General features: G+C 46.5%; 1 protein-coding gene across 2 annotated transcripts in view; it reads left to right on the top strand.

The window, feature by feature from the left end:
• Window positions 1-27,416, top strand: part of LOC139539659 (ceramide synthase 1-like) — an 82,813-nt gene extending 55,397 nt beyond the window's left edge. For both annotated transcript variants that reach the window (XM_071342818.1, XM_071342817.1), the window contains 6 exons: window positions 1,057-1,216; window positions 9,130-9,310; window positions 9,969-10,130; window positions 11,632-11,779; window positions 12,111-12,295; window positions 24,506-27,416. In XM_071342818.1, the coding sequence (XP_071198919.1) occupies window positions 1,057-1,216; window positions 9,130-9,310; window positions 9,969-10,130; window positions 11,632-11,779; window positions 12,111-12,295; window positions 24,506-24,548 (879 nt within the window). In that variant the 3' untranslated portion in view covers window positions 24,549-27,416. The remainder of the gene's footprint in view (window positions 1-1,056; window positions 1,217-9,129; window positions 9,311-9,968; window positions 10,131-11,631; window positions 11,780-12,110; window positions 12,296-24,505) is intronic.
• Window positions 27,417-27,421: the final 5 nt, after the last annotated feature.

Genomic DNA, 27,421 nt, shown 5'->3' with positions numbered 1-27,421 from the left:
GACAGTTAGCAGGCCGGGGATAGCAAGCTAGCAGTTAGCAGGCCGGGGCTAGCAAGCTAGCATAAGGGCCTTAGATGGACGTTGCGATGGGGGAAAGTCTGTTTTTGCCTCCTCGTACGGTGACGTCGATAGACCAGTCATGGAATTAGTAGGGTTCCAAGTAGCAGAGGGGTCCAAGTCCAATTGGCAAAATGGGTATAGTGGTTCAAGAAACTGGCTGATGGATCCGCTAACAGTCCAATATGCTCTAGATAGCTAGCAGGCCGCGGTTAGCATAATGGGCCTTCAGGGGACGTCGCGCCTGAGGGGCCTGTTGGGATCCTCGGATAGATTATGTCAGTATTCCGGTCGTGAAGAATCGGCGGGGTTCCGTGCCCGTAACGGCAGTAGAAGGGGTCCGGATATTGTAGCCGAGGAGTGGGCTTCAGGAGTAGCCCAGGAGCCCTAGCCAGGAGATGGGTCTAGCATGGGTTAGCTCCAGGCTAGTTGGTGCTAGCTCCGGGACAGAAACTTTAGCCAGGAGTAGTCAACCCGGGTTGCTGTTAGCTAGCTGTGAATGTCCAGATGAAAAGGTTCAGAGTTTGCGGTAGGAATCCGGGGATATGGAGAGAAAAATAGGTCCGGTATGCTCTGGTTTGAAACGCATTGTACGAACTGGTGAGAGCTTTCCGAGCTAAAGGTTAGCTGATGACCGCTAGCAGTGGTTAGCTGACTGATAGCTGGTAGATAGATAGCTCGCAGCTAGATAGCTTCAGTTGAGGTATTCCAGTTGAGGTAAATAGAAATACTTCAGAAAAAAAACTGATCCACACCGCATTGGGTGAGGCAGGTTGCAGGAGAGTATTTTGAAGTTGAGGTTTAGGAGAAATATTAAAGAATGCGAAGAAAAAGATATAAAAAAAGATATATACATGGGACGAGACAAGACGTCTGACTGCTACGCCATCTTGGATCATTGCATACTTAACATTCCATTGAGTTTTGAAACAATCTGAAAGCAGAGTTTCCCCAGCTGAGTTTTGAACAATAAACAGTATCCTGTGATTTGTGTTGCAGCCGTTTGCACAATGGTGTAGTCTCCAGCCCAAAGATTCTGCCAAGATGCCAGAGAGCTCGTGGAAGCTGGTCTTCTACACCATGTCCTGGTCGTACAGCACCTACCTGCTCTTCTTCACCAACTACACCTTCTTCCACGACCCGCCCTCCGTATTCTATGGTAAGCCATACAAATAAAAAAAAGCTGCACAATTATTGTCAAGTGATACGTAGACCTAAAATAGTCAGCAGTGGAACTCAGTCGGGCATTCAACTGCTGTTGAGAGTTGTCATCGAATAATGCACAAGGTGCAATTTTCAAAATGTGGTAGTAAATGGGCAGTTTCTCTTGTTATGTCATTCAACGACAGACCTTAGAGTGCTACACTACATGACCAAAAGTATGTGGACACCTGCTCGTCAAACATTTCATTCCAAAATCATGGGCATTAATATGGATTTGATCCCCCTTTGCTGCTATAACAGCCTCCACTCTTCTGGGAAGACTTTCCACTGTTGGAACATTGCTGCGGATACTTTCTTCCATTCAGCCACAAGAGCGTTAGTGAGGTCTGGCACTGATGTTGGGCGATTAGGCCTGGCTCGCAGTCCGTGTTCCATTGAACACCTTTGGGATGAAATAGGGTTGAGGTCAGGGCTCTGTGCAGGCCAGTCAAGTTCTTCCACACCGATCTCGACAAACCATTTCTGTATGGACCTAGCTTTGTGCACGGGGGTATTGTCATGCTGAACAGGAAAGGGCCTTCCCCAAACTGTTGCCACAAAGTTGGAAGTACAAATCTAGAATGTCATTGTATGCTGTAGCATTAAGATTTCCCTTCACTGGAACTAAGGGGCCTAGCCCAAACCATGAAAAACAGCCCCAGACCATATTCCTCCTCCACCACTTTACAGTTGGCACTATGCATTGGGACAGGTAGCGTTCTCCTGGCATCCGCCAAACCCAGATTTTTCCGTCGGATTACCAGATGGTGAAGCATGATTCATCACTCCAGAGAACGTGCTTCCACTGCTCCAGAGTCCAATGGAGGCAAGCTTTACACCACTCCAGCCAAAGCTTGGCATTGCGCATGGTGATCTCAGGCTTGTCTACCATGGAAACCCATACATATTTAGCAGATTTTATTGCTGGTGTAGCGAAATGCTTGTGTTCCTAGCTCCAACAGTGCAGTAGTATCTAACAATTCACAACAATACACACAAATCTAATATTAAAGAATGAAATTAAGAAATGTATAAATATTAGGACCAGCAATGTCGGAGTGGCATTGACTAAAATACAGTAGAATACAGTATATACATATTATTTTTTTATTGTTTTTAATTTAATCTTTATTTAACTAGGCAAATCAGTTAAGAACAAATTCTTACTTAAAATGACGGCCTAGGAACAGTGGGTTAATTGCCTTGCATAGACTTCAGGAAGTGTACAACACCTACCTCTGCAACATCTATCAGAGGTCAGAATATAGAGATTGTAGAGGAATACAAATACCTGGGTGTCCTCTTGGACAATAAGCTTCAGTGGAGTAAATGTACAGACCTGATCTACAAAAAGAGCCAACAGAGACTGTACTTTCTCAAATCTGGGATATTTTAATGTAGACTGTACTGTACTGACTCTGTTTTACAAATCTTTCATTGAGAGTATTTGAACTTTTTGTATTGTTTGTTGGTTTGGCAATGCCACTGTCAGCTAGAGAAATATGCTGAGAAGGATTATCACCACAGCAAGCAAGGTACTTGGAGTCAAACAGACAGGCCTGGATGATATCTTTAAGGTCAGGGCCCTCCGCAAGGCTCACAAAATCATTTTAGACCCAAGCCACCCCCTGTACCTTGACTTTGAACTACTCCTCTCTGGGCGCAGGTATAGGGCATCCCTCAGCAGGAAAAACAGAACTAGACAATCATTTGTGCCAGGTGTGATATCCCTCCTAAATAGCTCGGGCTAGTCTTTAATTTAAAAAAAATGTTTTATTGGTATGTAACTGTTATGAAAAGTTGTATTGTCAATTTTGTTTTGTATTTAAACGTGTACATGACACTGCAACAAAACTTCCCCATGGGGACAATAAAGTCAGTAAATTGTTCAGGGTCAGAACGACAGATTTTTACCTTGTCAGTTTGGGGATTTAATCTAGCAACCTTTCGGTTACTGGCCCAACGCTCTAACCACTAGGCTACCTGCCACCCCGAAATGAATATGAAATGAGTAAAGCAGTATGTAAATACTATTAAAGTAACTTGTTCCATTATTAAAGTGACCAGTGATACCATAAATATGTACATTGGGCAGCAGCCTCTAAGGTGCAGGATTGAGTAACCAGGTGGTAGCTGGCTAGTGATAGCTATTTAACAATATAAATGGCCTTGAGATCGAGAGACTGAAAAACAGCTTCTGTCTCAGCTTTGATGCACCTGTACTGACCTTGCCTTCTGGATGATAGCGGTGTGAACAGGCCGTGGCTGGGGTGGTTGATGTTCTTGATGATCTTTTTGGCCTTCCTGTGACATCGGTTCTTGTAGGTGTCCTGAAGGGCAGGCAGTGTGCCCACGGTGATGCCTTGGGCAGACCGCACCACTCTGGAGAGCCCTGCGGTTGCGGGCGGTGCAGTTGCTGTACCAAGCGGTGATACAACCTCACAGGATGCTCTCAATTGTGCTTTTGTAAAGTTTGTGAGGGTCTTAGGGGCCAAGACAAATTTCTTCAGCCCCCTGAGGTTGAAGAGGCGCTGTTGCGCCTTCTTCACCACACTGTCTGTGTGGGTGGACCATTTCAGATTTTCCGTCATGTGTACTCCAAAGAACTTGAAGCTTTTCACCTTCTCCACTGCTGTCCCGTTGATGTGGATAAGGGCGTGCTCCCTCTGCTGTCTCCTGAAGTCCATTATCAGCTACTTCATTTTGTTGAGGTTGAGGGAGAGGTTATTTTCCTGGCACCTCTCCGCCAGGGCCCTCACCTCCTCCCTGTAGGCTGTCTCGTCATTGTTGGTATCAGGCCTACTGCTGTTGTGTCGTCTGCAAACTTGATGATTGAGTTGAAGGCATGCATGGGCACGGGTGAACAGGGAGTACAGGAGAGGGCTGAGCACGCACCCCTGTGGGGCCCCAGTGTTGAGGATCAGTGAAGTGGAGGTTTTGTTTCCTGCCTTCACCACCTGGGGACGGCCTGTCAGGAAGTCCAGGACCCAGTTGCAGAGGGCGGGGTTCAGATGTTGGGCCCCAAGCTTAATGATGAGCTTACTATGGTGTTGAACGCTGAGCTATAGGCAATGAACAGCATTCTTACATAGGTATTCCTCTTGTCCAGATGGGATAGGGCAGTGCAATGGCGATTGCCTCGCCTGTGGATCTATTGGGGCGGTATACACATTTAAGTAGGTCTAGGGTGTCAGGGAAGGTGGAGGAGATATGATCCTTAACTAGCCTCTCAAAGCACTTCATGATGACAGAAGTGAGTGCTATGTGGCGATAATCATTTAGTTCAGTTACCTTTGGCTTTCTTGGGTACAGGAGCAATGGTGGACATCTTGAAGCAAGTGGGGACTATAGACTGGGATATAGAGAGATTGAATAAATCCGTAAGCACTCCAGCCAGCTGGTCTGTGCATGCTCAGGACCGAGGGAAAGATGAAGGGAGCAAAGTACAGAAAGATCTTTGATGAAAACCTGCTCCAGAGCGCTCAGGACCTCAGGCTGGGGCGAAGGTTAAACTTTGAACAGGACAACAACCCTCAGCACACAGCCAAGACAATGCAGAAGTGGCTTCTGGAAAAGTCTCTGAATGTTCTTGAGTGGCCCAGCCGGAGCCCGGACCTGAACCCGATCGAACATCTCTGGAGAGATCTTTAAATAGCTGTGTAGCGACACTCCCCATCCAACCTGATTGAAAGGATCTGAAAGGATCTGCAGAGAAGAATGGGATAAACTCCCCAAATACAGGTGTGCCAGGCTTGTAGTGTCATACCCAAGAAGACTTAAGGCTGTAATCGCTGCCAAAGGTGCTTCAACAAAGTACTGAATACTTATGTAAATGTGATATTGTAACGGATCTCCTCTTCGTCGGATGAGGAGTAGCAAGGATCGGACCAATGTGCAGCGTGGTAAGTGTTCGTCATATTTAACTAAAACTGAACACTACACAAACCAACAACGAGGGAAAATTAAACAGTTCTGCCAGATGACCATACACTAAACAGAAAACAATCACCCACAACACACAATGAAAAACAGGCTACCTAAATATGGCTCCCAATCAGAGACAACGATAGACAGCTGCCTCTGATTGGGAACCACACCAGGCTAAACATAGAAAACCAACAACCTAGAAAAAAGAACATAGACTGCCCACCCCAACTCACGCCCTGACCAAACTAAAATAGAGACACAAAAAAGGAACTAAGGTCAGGACGTGACAGATATTTCTGTTTTTTTCTCTCGTTTTTTTGCAAAAATGTCTAAAAACCAGTTTTTGCTTTGTCGTTATGGGGTATTGTGTGTTGATTTAATTTAACCCATTTTAGAATAAGGCTGTAGTGTAACAATATGTGGAAAAAGTCAAGGGGTCTTGCGCTGTAATACTAATTCATAGGCCAACACTACAATTTAAACACAATTTTACACACCTGATTAGTAGGCTATATAATCAGTTCAATTTCATTAACATATCCTAATCTGATTTCACTGATAAAATCACCAATGTCTCTATTAATTCGTTTTTTAATATTTGTTTGTGCGTTGATTTTGAAAAACAGCTTGCAATAAAGAGAAAATGTTGCTCTGAAAAAGTTTCAAAAGAAAGGTGAATAATGAAAATATACATTTCAGGGAAGAATGGACAGAGAAATAGGCATTCTTACCATATTTCTCCAATGGCAAACCAGTGTCTTGTTTGCAACGAAACGTTTGCTGTTTGCAAATAATTCAATATAAGACATCTTCATGAATCGAAGCATGGCACTTTGAAAAGTTACACTATACTGTATATACAAAAGTATGTGGACACCTCTTAAAATTTGTGGATTTGGCTATTTCAGCCACACCTGTGCTGACAGGTGTATAAAATTGAACACACAGCCATGCTATCTCCATAGACAAACTTTGGGAGTAGAATGACCTTACTGAAGACTTTCAACGTGGCCCTTTCCTAAGATGCCCGCTTTCCAACAAGTCAGTTCGTTAAGTTTCTGACCTGCTAGAGCTGCCATGGTCAACTGTAAGTGTTGTTATTGTTAATTAAGTGGAAATGTCTAGGAGCAAAGTGGTAGGCCACACAAGCTCACAGAACGGAACCGCTGAGTGCTGAAGTGCGTAGTGCATAAAAATACTCTGTCCTCGGTTGCAACACTCACTACCGAGTTCCAAACTGCCTCTGGAAGCAACGTCAGCACAATAACTGTTCGTCGGGAGCTTCATGAAATGGGTTTCCATAGCCGAGCAGCCGTACACAAGCCTAAGATCACCATGCGCAATGCCAAGCGTCGGCTGGAGTGGTGTAAAGCTCACCGCATTGGACTCTGGAGCAGTGGAAACACGTTCTCTGGAGTGATGAATCACACTTCATCTGGCAGTCCGACGGACTAATCTGGGTTTGGCCAGGCGAACGCTACCTGCCCCAATCCATAGTGCCAACTGTAAAGTTTGGAGGAGGAGGAATAAAGGTCTGGGGCTGTTTTGCATTGGTTTGGGCTAGGCCCCTTGGTTCCAGTGAAGGTAAATCTTAACGCTACAGCATAAAATAACATTCTAGACGATTCTGTGCTTCCAACTTTGTGGCAACAGTTTGGGGAAGGCCCTTTCCTGTTTCAGCATGACAATGCCCCCGTGCACAAAGCGAGGTCCATGCAGAAATGGTTTGTCAAGATCGGTGTGTAAGAACTTGACTGGCCTGCACAGAGCCCTGACCTCAACCCTATCGAACACCTTTGGGATGAATTGGAATGTCGACTGCGAGCCAGGCCTAATCGCCCAACATCAGTGCCCGACCTCACTAATGCTCTTGTGGCTGAATGGAAGCAAGACCCTGCAGCAATGTTCCAACATCTAGTGGAAAGCCTTCCCAGAAGAGTAGAGGCTGTTATAGCAGCAAAGGGGGGACCAACTCCATATTAATGGCCATGATTTTGGAATGAGATGTTCGAAGGGCAGGTGTCCACATACTTTTGGTAATTTAGTGTACGCTTCCACCCAGACAGAGGCATAAAATTTTAAGCTTCAACTGCTGGCTACTCGTCTGTTGCTTAACCCAACAACAGAAGCTGCTTGGGTTGAAAGATATTCTGTGAAAGGCTCAATTAATAAGGACAGAATAGCAAAGTCCATTTTTTGTCTCCTCAAATATTGAAGGATGCAGCTCAGCTTCAGAATGTCATATAGACTAATCAATACATACCAATATGCATCAGATGCGTCTTTTGTGTCCATTTTAAAGCTTGTTTCTAGCATAGCATGGAGTTAAGCATTGTTATAGAACGCTTTATATTATCTGGATACTTTTTGTTTTTATTTATTAAAAAAATATAAAATAACAATAGTTATTCTTTTTGGCATTTTCTTTAAGAAAGGTAACGGCATACCCTCACTCAATTTGTAATGCTTTTGCAACAGTCTTGAATGAGTTCCCACATATGCTGAGCACTTGTTGGCTGCTTTTCCTTCACTCTGCGGTCAAACTCATCCCAAACCATCTCAATTGGGTTGAGGTTGGGTGATTGTGGAGGACAGGTCATCTGATGCAGCACTCCATCACTGGCCTTCTTGGTCAAATAGCCCTTACACAGCCTGGAAGTGTGTTGGGTCATTGTCCTGTTGAAAAACAAATGATAGTCCAACTAAGCGCAAACCACATGGGATGGTGTATCTCTGCAGAATGCTGTGGTAGCCATGCTGGTCAAGTGTGCCTTGAATTCTAAATAAATCACTGACAGTGTCACCAGCAATGCACCATCACACCACCTCCTCCATGCTTCACGGTGGGAACCACACATGTGGAGATCATCAGTTCACCTACTCTGCGTCTCACAAAGACACAGCGGTTGGAACCCAAAATTTCAGATTTCCACCGGTCTAATGTCCATTGCTCGTGTTTCTTGGCCCAATCAAGTTCCTTCTTCTTATTGGTGTCTTTTAGTAGTGGTTTCTTTGCAGCAATTCGACCATGAAGGCCTGATTCACGCATTCTCCTTTGAACAGTTGTTGTTGAGATGTGTCTGTTACTTGAACTCTGTGAGGTGCAATCTGAGGTGCAGTTAATTGCCGATTTCTGAGGCTGGTAACTCTAATGAACTTATCTTCTGCAGCAGAGGTAACTCTCGGTCTGTGGCGGTCCTCATGAGAGCCAGTTTCATCATAGCGCTTGATGGCTTTTGCGACTGCACAAGAAGAAACATTCAAAGGATTGACTGACCTTCATGTCTTAAAGTAACGATGGACTGTCATTTCTCTTTGCTTATTTGAGCTGTTCTTGCCAAATAGGGCTATCTTCTGTATACCACCCCTACCTTGTCACAACACAACTGATTGGCCCAAATGCATTAAGAAGGAAAGAAATTCTACAAATTAACTTTTAACAAGGCACACCTTAGTTGAAATGCATTCCAGGTGACTACCTCATGAAGCTGGTTGAGAGAATGTCAAGAGTGTGCAAAGCTGTCATCAAGGCAAAGGTGGCAACTTTGAAGAATCTCAAATTTTAAATATATTTTGATTTGTTTAACACCTTTTTGGTTACTACATGATTCCAAATGTGTTATTTCATAGTTTTGATGTCTTCACTATTATTCTACAATGTAAAAAATAGTAAAAAGTAAAGAAAAACCCTTGAATGAGTATGTGTGTCCAAATTTTTGACTGATACTGTATGTGCGTGTGTATGTGTGTGTCAGCCAGCATGTTTGTTCTGTCTATGCCAGTGTGCGTCTGTGTTTGCATGTGTGTATGTTCCAGTAGGCATGTTTGTGTGTACGTGCGTGCGTGTGTATGTGCCAGCATGTGTTTGCCTTTCTCCTGTGGAGTTCCCCCAGGCCACTCTTCTAACCCTTAGCCTCTCTCTCTGTCTTCTCCCTCTCCCAGAATGGAAGCGTGGCATGACGGTGCCCACGGACATCGCCATCGCCTACCTGATCCAGGGCAGCTTCTACGGACACTCCATCTATGCCACGGTCTACATGGATGCCTGGAGGAAGGATTCTACCGTCATGGTGGTGCACCACGTCATCACCCTGGCCCTCATCACCTTCTCCTACGCTTTCAGGTAGCTGACCACTGCCTGCCTGCCTGGTGGCCCCAGGTTTCGGAAACACTACCGAAATGTGATGCTTTGTAATCTACTGCCTTTCAGGGACATTGATGAAATATTGGCAACATATCCTCTTAGCAATAGTTGTAAACGATAGTTGTAGATGTTTTTGTCGAGTTGTCGAATCACACTCTTAGAAAACAATATTGGGCCCCATAGGAGAACCCTTTGAAGAACCCTTGTTGGTTCCAGGTATAACCCTTTTGGTTACAAGAGGAACCGTTTTGGGTTCCATGTAGAACCCTTTCCACAGAGGAAAATGGTTCTACCTAGAACAAAACGTTTTTTTTAAATGGAACCAAAAAGGGTTCTCCTATGGGGACAGATGAAAAGCTTTTTTTTAACCCTTTTTTCTAAGAATGCAGAATGCTGATTTGTCATAGTGTAAAAAGGATCTAGGTTATTTGATGTTGAAAAAAACCCGGTGTTATTTGATGACTGTAAGACTATTCCCTTGCTTTAAACAATATTTGTTTCAAAGTCAATCCGTGTCATTGACTAAGACTAACCCCTTGGCTTTCACATTGCACCATCCAGATAACAGCACAGCTATGTCCTCGGCTAATATTGTTTGTGTACTGACACTGTGCTCCCCACTGCTCTCTCCTCTCAGATTCCACAACATTGGGTTGCTGGTGTTATTCCTCCACGACATCAATGACATCCAGCTGGAGTTCACCAAGCTCAACGTATACTTCAAGACCCGTGGAGGGGGCTACTACCTCATCAACGACATCCTGTCCAACATGGGCTCTGTCAGCTTCAGCATCACCTGGTGAGGAGAGAGAAGACACACACAGACAAGCACCAGTGTTGGGGAGTAGTGAACTACATGTAGTTCAACTAGTGATTTAACTACATGTTTCAGTAGCTTGGTGGTAGTTGAACTAAATTCAAATCTAAGTAGTGTTTCAGTAGTTAATTACTTGTTTTGCCATTTAGTGGTGTAGCTAACTACTGGAACTACACAACTTTCTTTGCAAATAGAAAATAAAATATGGGTCAAGTAGGAAAGAATATCCTTTCTTTTTCAGCATAACCCCTTTCTAATTTAAACTTGAAACATAGTTTTTGTGTTTAATATGCTAAACTACACATTCTGTTAACATTTTACTCCAGAGTGATCTGACCTTGCAATTTGTAGTCTAGGACATTTTAGATTTAGATATGATAAATTATCACAAAGTAGTTAGAATGTAGTGAACTGTTGTGAAAATTCTTACACAGGGACAGTCGAAGTCGATCTTAAATTAATCATTGTTTATTTTCAGTTAACTGGAGAGATTCCAACAAACTTGATGCACCATAGTGAACGTCTGTCAGGAGCTCTAACGGGGTAGTCCCGTTTAGTTCCCTTATATACTGGTTACAGACAGGTTACATAGGCGTTCGTTCCGGGATGTGTCTGGCACCGTCTCCTACCTTAACTTAAAGAACATATTCTGGGTGTTCTGCCAAATAGTCTAAAGGAGGAGGTCATGACGCCCCCCCCCCCTCATATCTTTACCAGGCACAGGCAGGAAACAAGGATGTTTATGACACCAAAGACAAGATGTACAAAGTAAAATTTCGTTCACAGAATTACTTTTTCAAAATAGTTTAGTATAGTAAACTATATTTTTCTTAAGGGTAACTTTAGTGTAACATAACTTCTTCCAGTGTGAATTAATTGGTAGATTGCAGGGCTCTACTCTGACGTTTTTTGACGAGGAACACAAATTTAGGAGCACAATGAAAAATATTTGCAGTAACAAGACGTTTTCTTTGTAGTAATGGTACAAGCATGAAATCATTAATCTGCGCTCGGTGTATTCTCCATGACACTCAGGGGCTGTTGTACAGTGAAGTAATCATTGCAATAATTATCATCTGGGTAATTTTTTTCTAGGTGCACTGCTACTCCTAAATAAAGAAATCCAGGTCGCACAGCAAAATATTTAGGTGCATATGCGAGTAAAATGGTTGCACTATAGAGCCCTTGCTTGGTAACTATATGTTTAGAGTAGCTTCCCCAATACTAACAAGCACACACGCCTGCATGCCTGGATACACACACACACACACACACACACACACACACACACACACACACACACACACACACACACACACACACACACACACACACACACACACACACACACACACACACACACACACACACACACACACACACACACACACCTGTCCTGACAGATAACAAGGGTGTTTGAAACCCTAGACAATGGTAATCTTTCTACCCTAAAGCGTCTGAATAACACTGTTCCTCTGTGCAGGTTTTGGTTTCGTCTCTACTGGTTTCCTCTGAAGGTTCTGTACGCCACCTGTGTGTCCAGCCTCCAGTCCGTCCCAAACATACCCTTCTACTTCTTCTTCAACTCACTCCTCTTGACACTCCTCTGCATGAATATCTACTGGTTTTTGGTGAGTGTTGGACCTCCGTCTGCAGCAGGTCACAAATCTCACAGTGGTGTGCACACATACTGTAGCTACCTCATTAGTCAGACTCTAGGTAAAACAAGACTAATCTAATTCAGAGAGGGCAACCACTCACAGATATGTGTTCCCAAGAAGTAAATAACATGTCTTGACAGTTTTATGACTATTACCTGGTCTTCTACATTCGTATTAGCCTAATATGTCTAATGCCTCTGTCAGGGGTTGATACATTCAAAATAAACTGGACTGAATATGTGACATCAAACCTCTCTCCCCTCTAACCCCTGATCCCCATCCCCCCTCTCTCTCCCTACAGTATATAGTGGCATTTGTGGCAAAAGTCCTGACGGGGCAGATGAAGGATGTAAAAGACCTGAGGGAGTACGAGGGTGAGGAGGGAGCCATGAGGGCCGCAACCCTGCTTAAGGTCCAGCAGCAGAGTAAAGATGCAGGACATCTCAACAATTCTGCTGAAACTCAACTCAACAACTCTACTGAAGGGTGAGGAAACACAGTCACAAACACACTACTTTACCATGCTGATTCAACATGTGTATATGAATCACCAAATCATATGTATGTATTAGGTCTGCTAAATTACTAAAATAGAAATTCACAAATATAACTTTTAACATTTATTTAATTTTTTATTATTAACCCCCACTCTTCTGAGGGGGAAAAAATTGTAGTTTTTTTTACAGCTTTTTTGCAAAATATACATACATGTTATGTATACATTTTACATACACATTTTACATACATGGTACTTTTATATAAAGCAGTCTTATAACAATAATACATTACCAAACATCAGCTCTTTAATCCCAACCCTCAGCCACTCTCAGCCCATCCCACTTATCACCATAGACCACCCTCATTTGGTTTCCATGTGCCATATATTTTTCAATTGTGCTGTGATGTTTGACAAAAAATGTTAACCTTTCTAATCGTACATTATCCACAGATTGTGAGCTAAAGATGATAACCTTTCCTACGAGTATTATTATATTATTTATTGACTGACTATGGCTTTCCAAATCGCCCAACACTGCTATTTTAAGTGCATGTTGTGATTTTTTTTAACCATTCCTGAACCTGTGACCAGAAACAAGCTACATAGGGGCAATACCAGAATAATTGATCTGTTGATTCTGTCTCTTCGCAGCAAAATCTACAGAGCTGAGATTGTCGCATGCCCCATATATATATATAGCATTCTGTTGGTGGCAAAAAATTTCTATAATAATTTAAATTGAAAAAGTTAGTGTTAAATCAAGTGTAGTTTTTTTGTACCAGTTCATAAACCATATGCCACGAATATTACCTTGAATGTTTTACTGTACTGAAGTATACACTATACAGACACTGCATCTCCAAAACATCCAGAGAGAAGGTTTTTGTCAGGCAAACCTTAAGAGAGAGAATGACCCCTTGGCCCCAGATGACTCAGTAAACTCTGGTAAACCTGATTCTCATCCTGGGGTATCTTAGCTGGATGGGTCTCAATTCATTGAACTTATGTCCCTGTCCACTCGACCCAAGTTGTGTCCAAGTTATTCTCTTCCGTCGACCCTGTCCCTTCATATCTGGATTCTACAACATAGAAGAGCTAGAGGCTAGGCTAGGGGAAGGATAGACTTTGCATTGTTATTATTAGCGGCTTGGGTCTTTTTTAATATCGAGGAATATTTCCCTTTCTCAGATCATAGGAGTAACAACATGAATTTGTGTGTGAGGCAGAAATAATGCGGTGCCATCAGCTGCCATCAGCTGAAAGAAGGTGTCCTTTTTTGGTCAGTGTCAGTGAAGGAAAGGGAGAGGGGAGGGACGCTGAGACTGACCATCAGATGCAAGCACCATCAGCCCAGTAAAATAAATAATTTAAATGTCACTCAGCTGTGCCTCACAAGTAATACAACAACGGATCTATTACTGATGTGATCATATAGTGTGTCCAAGATGGCACAGCAGTAAGACATGTTTGTTTTCGTCCCATGTAAATATTGTCTTTTTCGTTTTTTCGTTTTTTGTTGTTGTGTACATCTCAATCTCTTTTTTCCATTTTCAAAATAAATATACATTCCTGCAACCCGCCTCACTCAGTGTGGTACTGATCAGCTATTTTTTTTAGACCTTAAAACTGGTTACTAGTTATTTAGTCATTGTTAGCCTCTGCTAGCGGTTTTTACCTTTAGCTCGGACTCCTGCCGCTTTAGCCTGGATATCCCGGATAATACCTGCCAGACTGCACAGCGCGATACCAGCCCTGAGCATATCGGATTGCTTTTTTCCACTACATCTCTGGATTCCTGCCGCAAGCTCTGGACCATTACACCGGATCTTCGCAGCTAGCTAGTTGCTACCGAGGAGCTATTATGGCTAACGCCCTTGTCCAGAAGCATGCACCAGTTAGCCCCGAGCTAGGCCCATCTCCCGGCTAGCAAACGAAGTACACCAACTACAACATTTCCCTTGCCAATTGGACTGAACCCTTTGTCAACATGGAGCACCATCCGATCCATCACGACTGGTCTGCTGACGTAACTGTGCTCTCAACCGGCCTCTGCGTCGTGGATGTTTGGTGATGATCCATCTGCTAGCCCCAGCCTGCTAGCTCTCTGAACGCCGTGTTTCCCGCTCACACAACGTAGTAATCGACTACTAAACAGTTCCCTGTTTCATCTAGTGCTGCTCTTCGGACCCTATGATCACTCGGCTACACAGCCGACTCCTGCTGGACTGTCCATTAACATGAACCGGAACTCCCAACAGAAGCTAGCCAGCTAACTAGCTACTAGCTAGTAGTCAGTTAGCCACTGCTAGCGGTCATCAGCTAACCTTAGTCCAGTCCAAGTCCTGCCACTCTGCACAGCGCGATTCAACCCAGAGCATACCGGACTGCTTTTTCTCCACCAAATCTCCATATCTCCGGATTCCTACCGCAAGCTCTGAACCTTTTCACCTGGATCAGCACAGCTAGCTAGCTGCTATCCGAGTGGCTACTCCTGGCTAATGTCTCTGTCCCGAAGCAAGCACCAGTTAGCCTGGAACTAGCCTTGTGCTAGGCCCATCTCCCGGCTAGCTGAAGAGGTCCATCAACCACTCCTTGGGCTACAATACCTATTTTGCCAATTGGCCTGGACCCCTTTTACTGCCGACACAGAGCCCCGCTGATCCATCACGACTGGTCTACCGACGTAATCCGCCTGAGGGGGTTTCAACAGGCTCCTCCGCTGCGACGTCCCCTGAAGGCCCATCCGCTAGCCTGCTAGCCGCGGCCCGCTAGATGTCTAGAGCATATCGGACTGTTAGCTGAAGAGATCCATCAGCCAATTTCTTGGGATACAATACCTATTTTGCTAATTGGCCTGGACCCTTTTACTGCCTACACGGAGCCCTGCCGATCCATCACGACTGGTCTGCCAACGTAACCGTCCGAGGGGGCTACAACAGACTCTTTCTTAGTTAGCCCTTTTGTTCCACCTCCCACACATGCGGTGACCTCACCTGGTTTAAATGGTGTCTCTAGAGACAAAACCTCTCTCATCGTCACTCAATGCCTAGGTTTAGCCCTTGGTTCACTCCAGACCTGACTGCCCTTGACCAGCACAAAAATATCCTGTGGCGTACCGCATTAGCATCGAATAGCCCCCGCGATATGCAACTTTTCAGGGAAGTTAGGAACCACTATACACAGGCAGTTAGGAAAGCAAAGGCTAGCTTTTTCAAACAGAAATTTGCATCCTGTAGCACAACGTCCAAAACGTTCTGGGACACTGTAAAGTCCATGGAGAATAAGAGCACCTCCTCCCAGCTGCCCACTGCACTGAGGCTAGGAAACACTGTCACCACCGATAAATCCACGATAATTGAGGATTTCAATAAGTATTTTTCTACGGCTGGCCATGCTTTCCACCCTGCACCCCCCACAGCATCTTGCCCAAGCCTCCTCCACTTCTCATTCACCCAAATCCAGACAGCTGACTTTCTAAAAGAGTTGCAAAATCTGGACCCCTACAAATCAGTTGGGCTAGACAATCTGGACCCTCTCTTTCTAAAATTATCCGCCGCAATTGTTGCAACCCCTATTACTAGCCTGTTCAACCTCTCTTTCGTATCATCTGAGATCCCCAAAGACCGGAAAGCAGCCGCGTTCATCCCCCTCTTCAAAGGGGGAGACACTCTAGACCCAAACTGTTACAGATCTGTATCTATCCTACCCTGCCTTTCTAAGGTCTTCGAAAGCCAAGTTAACAAACAGATCACCGACCATTTTTTAATCCCACCGTACCTTCTCCGCAATGCAATCTGGTTTCCGAGCTGGTCATGGGTGCACCTCAGCCACGCCTAAGGTCCTAAACGATATCACAACCGCCATCGATAAAAGACAATACTGTGCAGCCGTATTCATTGACCTGGCCAAGGCTTTTCACTCTGTCAATCACCACATTCTTATCGGCAGACACAACAGCCTTGGTTTCTCAAATGACTGCCTCGCCTGGTTCACCAACTACTTCTCAGACAGAGTTCAGTTTGTCAAATCGGAGGGCCTGTTGTCCGAACCTCTGGCAGTCTCTATGGGGGCACCACAGGGTTCAATTCTCGGGCCGACTCTCTTCTCTGTATACATTATAAATGTCGCTCTTGCTGCTGGTGATTCTTTGATCCACCTCTACGCAGACGACACCATTCTGTATACTTCTGGCCCTTCTTTGGACACTGTGTAAACTAACCTCCAGACGAACTTCAATGCCATACAACTCTCCTTCCGTAGCCTCCAACTGCTCTTAAATGCAAGTAAAACTAAATGCATGCTCTTCAACTGATCGCTTCCCGCACACTCTGGACGGTTCTGACTTAGAATATGTGGACAACTACAAATACCTAGGTGTCTGGTTAGACTGTAAACTCTCCTTCCAGACTCACATTAAGCATCTCCAATCCAAAATTAAATCTAGAATCGGCTTTCTATTTCACAACAAAGCATCCTTCACTCATGCTGCCAAACATACCCTCGTAAACTGAATATCCTACCGATCCTCGACTTTGGCGATGTCATTTACAAAATAGCCTCCAACACTGTCCTCAACAAATTGGATGCAGTCTATCGCAGTGCCATCCGTTTTGTCACCAAAGCCCTATATACTACCCACCACTGCGACCTGTATGCTCTCGTTGACCCTCACTTCATATTTGTCACCAAACCCACTGGCTCAAGGTCATCTATAAGTCTTTGCTAGGTAAAGCCCCACCTTATCTCAGCTCACTGGTCACCATAGCAGCACCCACCCGTCAATTCCTACTTTGGCCGCCTTTCCTTCCAGTTCTCTGCTGCCAATAACTGGAACGAATTGCAAAAATTACTGAAGCTGGATACTCATACCTCCCTCACTAACTTTAAGCATCAGCTGTCAGAGCAGCTCACAGATAATTGCACCTGTACATAGCCCATCTGTAAATAGCCCATCCCACTACCTCATCCCCATATTGTTATTTATTTATTTATTGCTCCTTTGCACCCCAGTATCTCTACTTGCACATTCATCTTCTGCACATCTATCACTTCAGTGTTTAATTGCTAAATTGTAATTACTTCGCCCCCATGGCCTATTTATTGCCTTACCTCCCTAATCTTACCTCATTTACACACACTGTATACAGATTTTTTCTATTGTGTTATTGACTGTACGTTTGTTTATTCCATGTGCAACTCTGTGTTGTTGTTTGTGTCTCATTGCTTTCCTTTATCTTGGCCAGGTCGCAGTTGTAAATGAGAACTTGTTCTCAACTGGCCTACCTGGTTAAATTAAGGTGAAATAAAAAATGTTTAATAAAATAGCCTACCTCAAATTTTGAAATATAATTTTAGAATATGGATCTAACAACAATGCATATGCAGGGATATTCAAGCAAAGCCAATATGCGTTGATAATGTATTGGGCCTATAGCTTATTGCACAAACGTCATTGTTACAGTATACAGTTTTTAATAGGTTAATGTTGCATAGGCTTACGTAAAAAATATATAATTATCATCTGAGCAGTAGATCTCGGGTTGCAATTTGACTCAGTGATCTTGACTCAAAAAAGGTTGGTGACCACTGCTGTAGAGGCAGGCACTACTCATGTACACAAATCTTCTCTAGCTTCATCCCTTTTGGTTAATGACAATAGAGGAAGGTGAGTTAAGACGTTATTGCTTGGTTACAGCTCCGACAGAGACCTACATACAGTATAACTGGCTAGAAGGTAAGAATAAGTGTTTGGTTTTGGTTGACTACTTGGCTAGAGGCTAGGGCAGGGACGGGCTACAGGCTAGGGCAGGGACGGGCTAGAGGCTAGGGCAAACACAGGCTAGAGGCTAGAGCAAACACAGGCTACAGGCTAGGGCAAACACGGGCTACAGGCTAGGGCAAACACGGGCTACAGGCTAGGGGAAGGACGGGCTACAGGCTAGGGAAAGGACGGGCTACAGGCTAGGGAAAGGACGGGCTGCAATCTAGGAGAAGGAAAGGCTACAGGCTAGGCCAAAGAAGGGCTAGAGGCTATTGGAAACACTGGCTACAGGCTAGGGGAAGGATGGGCTTGAGGCTAGGGGAAGGATGGGCTACAGGCTAGGGGAAGGATGGGCTTGAGGCTAGGGGAAGGATGGGCTACAGGCTAGGAGAAGGATGGGCTACAGGCTAGGGGAAGGATGGGCTTGAGGCTAGGGGTAGGACGGGCTACAGGCTTGGGGAAGGATGGGCTTGAGGCTTGGGAAAGGAAGGGCTATAAGCTAGGAAAAGGAAGGGCTAGGGGAAGGAAGGGCTACAGGCTAAGAGAAGGATGGGCTAGAAGCTAGGGGAAGGAAGGGCAACAGGCTAGGAGAAGGCAGGCTTGATGCTAGGGGAAGGAAGGGCTACAGGCTAGGGGAAGGATGGGCTTGAGGCTAGGGGAAGGATGGACTTGAGGCTAGGGGAAGGATGGGTTACAGGCTAGGGGAAACACTGGCTTGAGGCTAGTGGAAGGATGTGCTACAGGCTAGGGGTAGGACGGGCTACAGGCTAGGGGAAGGACAGGCATGAGGCTAGGGAAAGGAAGGGCTAGAAGCTAGTGGAAGGAAGGGCAACAGGCTAGGAGAAGGAAGGCTTGAGGCTAGGGGAAGGATGGGCTACAGGCTAGAGGAGGATGGGCTACAGGCTAGGGGAAAGATGGGCTTGAGGCTAGGGGAAGGATAGGCTTGAGGCTAGGGGAATGATGGGTTACAGGCTAGGGGAAACACTGGCTTGAGGCTAGCGGAAGGATGTGCTACAGGCTAAGGGAAGGATGGGCTTCAGGCAAGGGGAAAGACTGCTTGAGGCTAGGGGAAGCACGGGCTACAGTCTAGGGGAAGGACGGGCTTGAGTCTAGGGAGGGGAAGGACTCGATTGAGTCTAGGGAGGGGAAGAGCTGGCTTGAGGCTACGGAGGGGAAGGACGGTCTACTGGATAGGGGAACGATGTGCTAGAGGCTATGGGAAATACGGGCTACAGGCTATGGGAAACACAGGCTACAAGCTAGCATGGTTCTTGAGGCTAGGGGAAGGATGGGCTTGAGGCTAGGGGAAGGATGGGCTTGAGGCTAGGGGAAGGATGGGCTTGAGGCTAGCGGAAGGATGTGCTACGGGCTAGGGGTAGGACGGGCTACAGGCTAGGGGAAGGACAGGCATGAGGCTAGGGAAAGGAAGGGCTAGAAGCTAGTGGAAGGAAGGGCAACAGGCGATGGAGAAGGCAGGCTTGAGGCTAGGGGAAGGAAGGGCTACAGGCTAGGGGAAGGATGGGCTACAGGCTAGGGGAAGGATGGGCTTGGGGCTAGGGGAAGGATGGGCTTGAGGCTAGGGGAAGGATGGGTTACAGGCTAGGGGTAGGAAGGGCAACAGGCTAGGAGAAGGCAGGCTTGAGGCTAGGGGAAGGATGGGCTACAGGCTAAGGGAAGGATGGACTTGAGGCTAGGGGAAGGATGGGTTACAGGCTAGGGGAAACACTGGCTTGAGGCTAGTGGAAGGATGTGCTACAGGCTAGGGGTAGGACAGGCTACAGGCTGGGGGAAGGACAGGCATGAGGCTAGGGAAAGGAAGGGCTAGACGCTAGTGGAAGGAAGGGCAACAGGCGATGGAGAAGGCAGGCTTGAGGCTAGGGGAAGGAAGGGCTACAGGCTAGGGGAAGGATGGGCTTGAGGCTAGGGGAAGGATGGGTTACAGGCCAGGTGAAACACTGGCTTGAGGCTAGCGGAAGGATGTGCTACAGGCTAGGGGTAGGAAGGGCAACAGGCTAGGAGAAGGCAGGCTTGAGGCTAGGGGAAGGATGGGCTACAGGCTAGAGGAAGGATGGGCTACAGGCTAGGGGAAAGATGGGCTTGAGGCTAGGGGAACGATGGGCTTGAGCCTAGGGGAACGATGGGCTTGAGGCTAGGGGAAGGATGGGCTACAGGCAAGGGGAAAGACTGCTTGAGGCTAGGGGAAGGATGGGCTACAGTCTAGGGGAATGATGGGCTACAGGCTAGGGGAAGGACGGGCTTGAGGCTAGGGACAGGAAGGGCTAGAAGCTAGTGGAAGGAAGGGCAACAGGCTAGGAGAAGGCAGGCTTGAGGCTAGGGGAAGGAAGGGCTACAGGCTAGGGGAAGGATGGGATTGGTGCTAGGGGAAAGATGGGCTTGAGGCTAGGGGAAGGATGGGCTTGAGGCTAGGGGAATGATGGGTTACAGGCTAGGGGAAACACTGGCTTGAGGCTAGTGGAAGGATGTGCTACAGGCTAGGGGTAGGACGGGCTACAGGCTAAGGGAAGGACGGGCTTGAGGCTAAGGGAAGGATGGGCTTCAGGCAAGGGGAAAGACTGCTTGAGGCTAGGGGAAGCATGGGCTACAGTCTAGGGAAAGGACAGGCTTGAGGCTAGGGAGGGGAAGGACTGGCTTGAGGCTACGGAGGGGAAGGACGGTCTACTGGATAGGGGAACGACGTGCTAGAGGCTATGGGAAATACGGGCTACAGGCTATGGGAAACACGGTCTACAGGTTATGGGAAACACAGGCTACAAGCTAGGGGAAGCACGGTTCTTGAGGCTAGGGGAAACACGGTCTTGAGGCTAGGGGAAATGATGGGCTTGAGGCTTGGGGAAGCATGGGCTACAGGCTAGGTGAAGGATGGGCTACAGGCAAGGGGAAAGACTGCTTGATGCTAGGGGAAGGATGGGCTACAGTCTAGGTGAAGTACGGGCTTGAAGCTAGGGAGGGGAAAGACGGGCTTGAGGCTAAGGAGGAGAAGTACATGCTTGAGGCTTGGGAGGAGAAGGACGGGCTTGAGGTTATGGAGGGGAAGAACGGACGTGAGGCTAGGGAGGGGAAGTACGGGCTTGAGGCTAGGTAGGGGAAGTACAGGCTTGAGGCTCGGGACGGGAAAGATGGGTCTTGAGGCTAGGGAGGGGAAGGTCGGGATTAAGGCTAGGGAGGGGAAGTTCGTGCTTGAGGCTAGGGAGGGGAAGGTCGGGATTGAGGCTAGGGAGGGGAAAGATGGGCTTGAGGCTAGGGAGGGAAAGGACGGGCTACAGGCTAGGGAGGGAAGGATTGGCTACAGGCTAGGGAAAGTATGGGCTACAGTCTAGGGGAAGGCAGGCTTGAGGCTAGGGGAAGGATGGGCTACAGTCTAGGGTGAAGGAAGTGCTACAGTCTAGGGGAAGGAAGAGCTACAGGCTAGGGGAAGGATGTGCTACAGGCTAGGGGAATGATGGGCTTGAGACTAGGGGAAGGATTACCTTGAGGCTAGGGTAAGGATGGGCTACAGGCTAGGGAAAACACTGGCTTGAGGCTAGAGGAAGGATGGGCTCCAGGCTAGGGGAAGGTTAGGCTTGAGGCTAGGGGAAGGATGGGTTACAGGCTAGGGGAATCACTGGCTTGAGGCTTGCACAAGTATGGGCAATAGGCTAGGGGTAGGATGGGATCCAGGCTAGGGGAAGGACGGGCTTGAGGCTAGGGAAAGGAAGGGCTAGAAGCTAGGGGAAGGAAGGGCTAGAAGCTAGGGGAAGGATGGGCTTGAGGCTAGGGGAAGCACAGGCTTGAGGCTAGGGGACGGATGGGTTACAGGCTAGGGGAAACACTGGCTTGAGGCTAGCGGAAAGATGGGTTACAGGCTAGGGGTAGGACGGGCTACAGGCTAGGGGAAGGACGGGCTTGAGGCTAGGGAATGGAAGGGCTAGAAGATAGGGGAAGGAAGGGCTACATGCTAAGAGAAGGACGGGCTACAGGCAAGGGGAAAGACTGCTTGAGGCTAGGGGAAAGATGGGCTACAGGCTAGGGGAAGGACGAGCTACAGGCTAGGGAAAGGACGGGCTTGTTGCTTGGGAAAGGAAGGGTTAGAAGCTAGGGGAAGGAGGGGCTAGACGCTAGGGGAAGGAAGGGCTACAGGCTAGGAGAAGGCAGGGCTACAGGCTAGGAGAAGGCAGGCTTGAGTCTGGGGGAAGGATGGGCTACAGTCTAGAGTGAAGGAAGTGCTACAGGCTAGGGGAAGGATGTGCTACAGACTAGGGGAAGGATGGGCTTCAGGCAAGGGGAAAGACTGCTTGAGGCTAGGCGAAGGCCAGGCTACAGTCTAGGGGAAGGACGAACTTGAGGCTAGGGAGGGGAAGGACGGGCTTGAGGCTAGCGAGGGGAAGGGGAGGGCGGGTTTGAGGCTAGGGAGGGGAAGGACTGGCTTGAGTTAAGGGGATGGACGGTCTACTGGCTAGGGGAACGACGTGCTACAGGCTAGGGGAAACTCTGGCTTGAGGCTAAGGGAAGGATGGGCTTAAGGCTAGGGAAAGGAAGGGCTAGAAGCTAGGGGAAGGGCTACAGGCTTAGAGAAGGATGGGCTTGAGGCTAGGGGAAGAATGGGCTACAGGCTAGGGGAAACACTGGCTTGAGGCTAGGGAAAGGAAGGGCTATAAGCTAGGGGAAGGATGGGTTACAGGCTAAGAGATGGCAGGCTTGAGACTAGGGGAAGGAAGGGCTACAGGCAAGTGGACAGACTGCTTGAAGCTAGGAGAAGGATGGGCTACAGTCTAGGGGAAGGACGGGCTTGAGGTTAGGGAGGGGAAGGACCGGCTTGAGGCTAGTGAGGGGAAGGACAGGCTTAAGGCCAGTGAGGGGAAGGACGGCCTTGAGGCTAGGGAGGGGAAGGGTGATCTTGAGGCTAGGGAGGGAAGGACAGGCTACAGGCTAGGGGAAGGACTGGCTAGGGGAAGGACTGGCTTGAGGCTAGGGGAAACTGGCTTGAGGCTAGAGGAAGGAGGGGCTAAAAGCTAGGGGAAGGACGGGCTACAGGCTAGGGGAATGACGGGCTATAGGCTAGGGGAACGACGGTCTACAGGCTAGGAGAATGACGGTCTACAGGCTAGGAGAATGACGGTCTACAGGCTAGGGGAACGACGGTCTACAGGCTCGGGGAAGCACAGGCTTGAGTCTAGGGGATGTAAGGTCTACAGGCTAGTGAAGTAATGGCTACAGGCTAGGGCATGTAAGGGCTTGAGTCTAGGGGATGGACGGGCTTGAGGCTAGGGGAAGAACGGGCTAGAGGCTAGGGGAAGGACGGGCTTAAGGCTAGACGAATGAACAGGCTTGAGGCTAGGGAAAGAACGGGCTTGAGGCTAGGGCAAGGACGGGCTTGAGGCTAGGCAAGGACGGGCTTGAGGCTAGGGCAAGGACGGGCTTGAGGCTAGGGCATGGACGGGCTTGAGGCTAGGGCAAGGACGGCTTGAGTCGAGGGGAAGGATGTGCTACAGGCTAGGGCATGGAAGGGCTACAACAAGGGTCTCCGACCCTGTTCTTGGAGAGCTACTGTCCTGTAGGTTTTCACTCCAATCCCAATCTAGCACAACTGATTCTAAGGTTAGTTACATCTGTGGTTGTAGTGAAAACCTACAGGAGGGTAACTTTCCAAGATCAGGGTTGGAGAGCCCCGGGCTAGAGTCTAAGGGCAGGAAGGGCTAGAGGCTAGGTAAAGGAAGTAGGGTTTGTTTTTGAACCAGGCCGACCTGTAGACAACCATTCATCACAACGTAAACCTCATGCCTATAACGAGCGCTTTCCAAACAATCCCTACGCACTTCAGTGTGTGCAGATCTGAAATAACCAAATACAGTAGGTGTGATAAATATGGCGGACTACAGTCGGGAAAAACATCCACTTTTTAAGTGAAAGACCACCCTACATTGATGAATAGCGTTGTTCCAGTCCATCCTTGGGTGTAGCTGTCCTCCTCAATCTTCTTGGAATTCTGCGTAGTATTCCTTTGAGCCGGTGGTGGTGCCATCATTATGTCATTATATTGCTATCTGGTCGTATTGCTATCTGAAGATTGCCGTCCACACACCCTGTTAAACCTCCAGTGAGCTCTCCCCTGGAGGAAGTGCCTCTGCTTTAGCGTGACACACATGGATTTGTTCACTGTCCCCTCTTGTAACCCCAGTAACCTGTGCTCTGTCAGTCCATTCAGTACGACCTCAGACCAGCAGACCTCCTGTGTGTTGACCTTGTCTTGTGTAGCAAAGATAGAGAGGAACCAAGAGCTGCGCTTATTGAGGTGTGCTTACGCGGTACGGCCTGACACTGCCCTTATCTGGTGCCCTTGAACACCAGTGATATATTTTTGATATTACCATGTGTGCATAGCTGATCACCTTTTCTCTGGCTGACGATTGGTCATTTTTCTTCTCTCCTCTCCCCACAGGAAGCACTTGCAGAACGGGATCACCAAGGAGAAGCATCTATAATGGCCTCTCTAGCTCTATCTCCTGGCACTTAACTCTGAATGCAAGCAACCTACATTTAGGTCTAAGTGAATCGCAAAAAGGTCGAAAAACATCAAATTAGAAAAGTGATAATTTTTCATTCAGTTTTGGCATTGTTTTATTATATCACTGTGAATGTTATTTCAGGTGACCTTTGTCTTATATTAACATTAGATTTGAAGAAAAAGAAAGATGTGAGTTATGTGAATGTCCTCTCGTGTAGTCTACAGGGGCATTTAGCAGTTGTGTCAGCTCTAACAAACATAAGACAAGGTTGAGCTATTGATTTTGAAATGTCTAGACCTATAAAAAAAAAAAATTATAACGTGCACACGTTGGAGGACAGGGCTCTATTCAGTCTGCGTCGCTGAAGCGCTACAGATTGCGATATAAAAATGTAAAGGTAATTTTTAATTGAGCCGACATGCAGAGTTTACCGTGAATGCACTCTGCTAACGTGGAAACGTTGCCTTTAAATTTAATCACAATGTAATGCTGAACCGCAATACGGATAGATTAGGGCCTTAAAGCACTCACACAGTCACCATGTGAAAACTCCTCTCTAGTATAGTATCGGGTTTCAGGTAAAACCCAAGTGCAGACTGTGTAGAAGTAACAATGTTTAGTGTAACAGGGGCAGGCAAACGACAGGTCAAGGCAGGCAGGGGTTGATAATCCAGAGTAGTGGGGCCAAGGTACAGGACAGCAGGCAGGCTCAGACAGAAGGTCGGTAATCCAGAGTGAGGCAAAGGTATAGGACAGCAGGCAGGCAGAGTGGTCAGGCAGTTAGGCTCGGAGTAAGGACAGTCATGGGTCAAAACCAGGAGAGCGAGAAAAGAGCGACTGGAAACAGCAGGAGCTGAGCCCCAAACCACTGGTAGGCTTGCACAAATAAGACAAACTGGCAAAGACAGACAGAAAACACAGGGAAGATGGGTGACACCTGGAGGGGGGTGGCGACAACCACAAGGACAGGTGAAACAGATCAGTGTGTGACATATGGAGAGAACTGGATCTGCATTTTTAAAGATCCTTCCTCTAAAAGCCTAGTAGCTTTTAGAGGAAGTGAAGGCTAAAAGGAGTGAAGGCTAAAATACTAAAGGGAACTATTGCATCATGTCACCATTGTGGGTGAGAGGTTGCATGTAAAGGGGCTGGTTTTGTTTTCCAAACATGTATTAATTTTCTTATCATCGCACAGGTCGATAGTGACCACATATACATTTCCTCAGCCTGATTGGCAATATTTGAAGAGCCACATCGGTGTAGTATAGATGGCTTTTAAATGTGAATGACTTGTGAACCAATTACATTTTTTCATTTTTTTTGCTGTCGTTTGATAGGCATTAGAAATATTGCTTGCATTCCTGTATGGAAAATGCATTGTTGAGTATCATCCTTATGATTTTGGTAAAGATATGGATTTGAATAATACTTGTGTAAAAGAAGATACAAATCAAATATGAAAAACATATGCAGATATGGTATTCAGGAATGCATGACATTGCAATGGTTTTGGAATATGCTATGAAGTCATAAGCAAAAAACACAAATTAAGAAAACTACAAACTACGTAATCTTAACCTTTATCAATGTGCAGAACTGACCTTAAAAAAGTTAAGTAATTAGAGCAGACCGTCACACAGTCCAAATGGTTCTGTCCTTACATTTGAATGTGCCACTGGTTGTGTGTGCCTGTGTTCCGCAACTCTCCAGTTTTTCTCTTTGCTGTGCCTGTGACGTAAGGGGTGCTGTCCTTTTCGATCAAATTCAACCTCTTTCGTTTTGATGAACTGTATGCTTGTGCTGGAACAGGCCACAGATGTCGGCAGGTAGAGGTGTCCATAGTTGTGGATGTGTCTTCCAGTCCCCAGCACTAGCTACCACTAGTGCCAGTGCCTGGGATTACCTAGATTTTGATATTACATGCAATTATCATTATAGATTTTTATAAATTGCTGCTGTTTCTGAAAACACTGTAATCCAGTCGTGTGTCCCTTTTCCTGTGTATGCGTCAGTTAATGGTTTGTACAGATGTGCCCAGCCATCTACCATGGTACTGTCCACAAAGGTGTGCGCACTTTTCCTCCATCTCTGTCCAGCTCTCTCCTGGTCTGTCTGTCCTCTCCACCACAGACAACCACCAACAACCAGATTGGCTTTGTGAGGTGAAACTACTCACAGCAAATTCCCTCTGTTCAAGAAACAGTATACTCCCCTTTCCCCCCCAAAGAAAATACATTTGTGTCAGAAAGACTAAGGTTATAGAGTAGGAATCATTTTTGTAAGTTTTATTTTGAGGCAGATCTGGCAGTTTTTTGTGACTAGCATTAAATATATAGAAGTCCATCCACAGTTCAAAATGAAAATGTGGAAGAATAATGATTCTATGCGTTGCATTAATGAGTTAAGAATGTGCCAAAAATGTTGATCTTCATCACAAGAAGTATTCCGAGAGGCCTGGCCTGGACCTGGGTGGCTAGAAAGAGCTGTTATAATGGATATGAAGTGTGTATGCCTCACAGGTGTTTCTTACAAATTGCACTGTCATTTATTGCTGTTTTTTTGATTGTCAGAAAATAGGAATGCAGGTAGATTTGGGATTTTTTACAAATTTCTGGACGTTAAGAATCAAATGAGGTATGAAGTGAAATAGTTAATTGGTTTTAGGTAAATATTTATTGGACCACTGCAAGGTCTCTACCATCAGCCCCAAGTTTCAATTTGACCACTTGGGTATGACAGGTACTGACTTGTACCTTGTATAAAACGATGTTAATAATTCCATTCAACCAGTGTTATTGTATCATGTTTTCCCATAAAATAAAATGTGTTCATTTGAAAAAGAAACAGAC

The sequence above is a fragment of the Salvelinus alpinus genome, chromosome 15 (assembly GCF_045679555.1).
Source record: "Salvelinus alpinus chromosome 15, SLU_Salpinus.1, whole genome shotgun sequence".
In the NCBI taxonomy this organism is placed as follows: domain Eukaryota; kingdom Metazoa; phylum Chordata; class Actinopteri; order Salmoniformes; family Salmonidae; genus Salvelinus; species Salvelinus alpinus.
The sequence above is the reverse complement of the archived record's forward strand: the minus strand, read 5'-3'. Positions and strand labels throughout refer to the sequence as shown.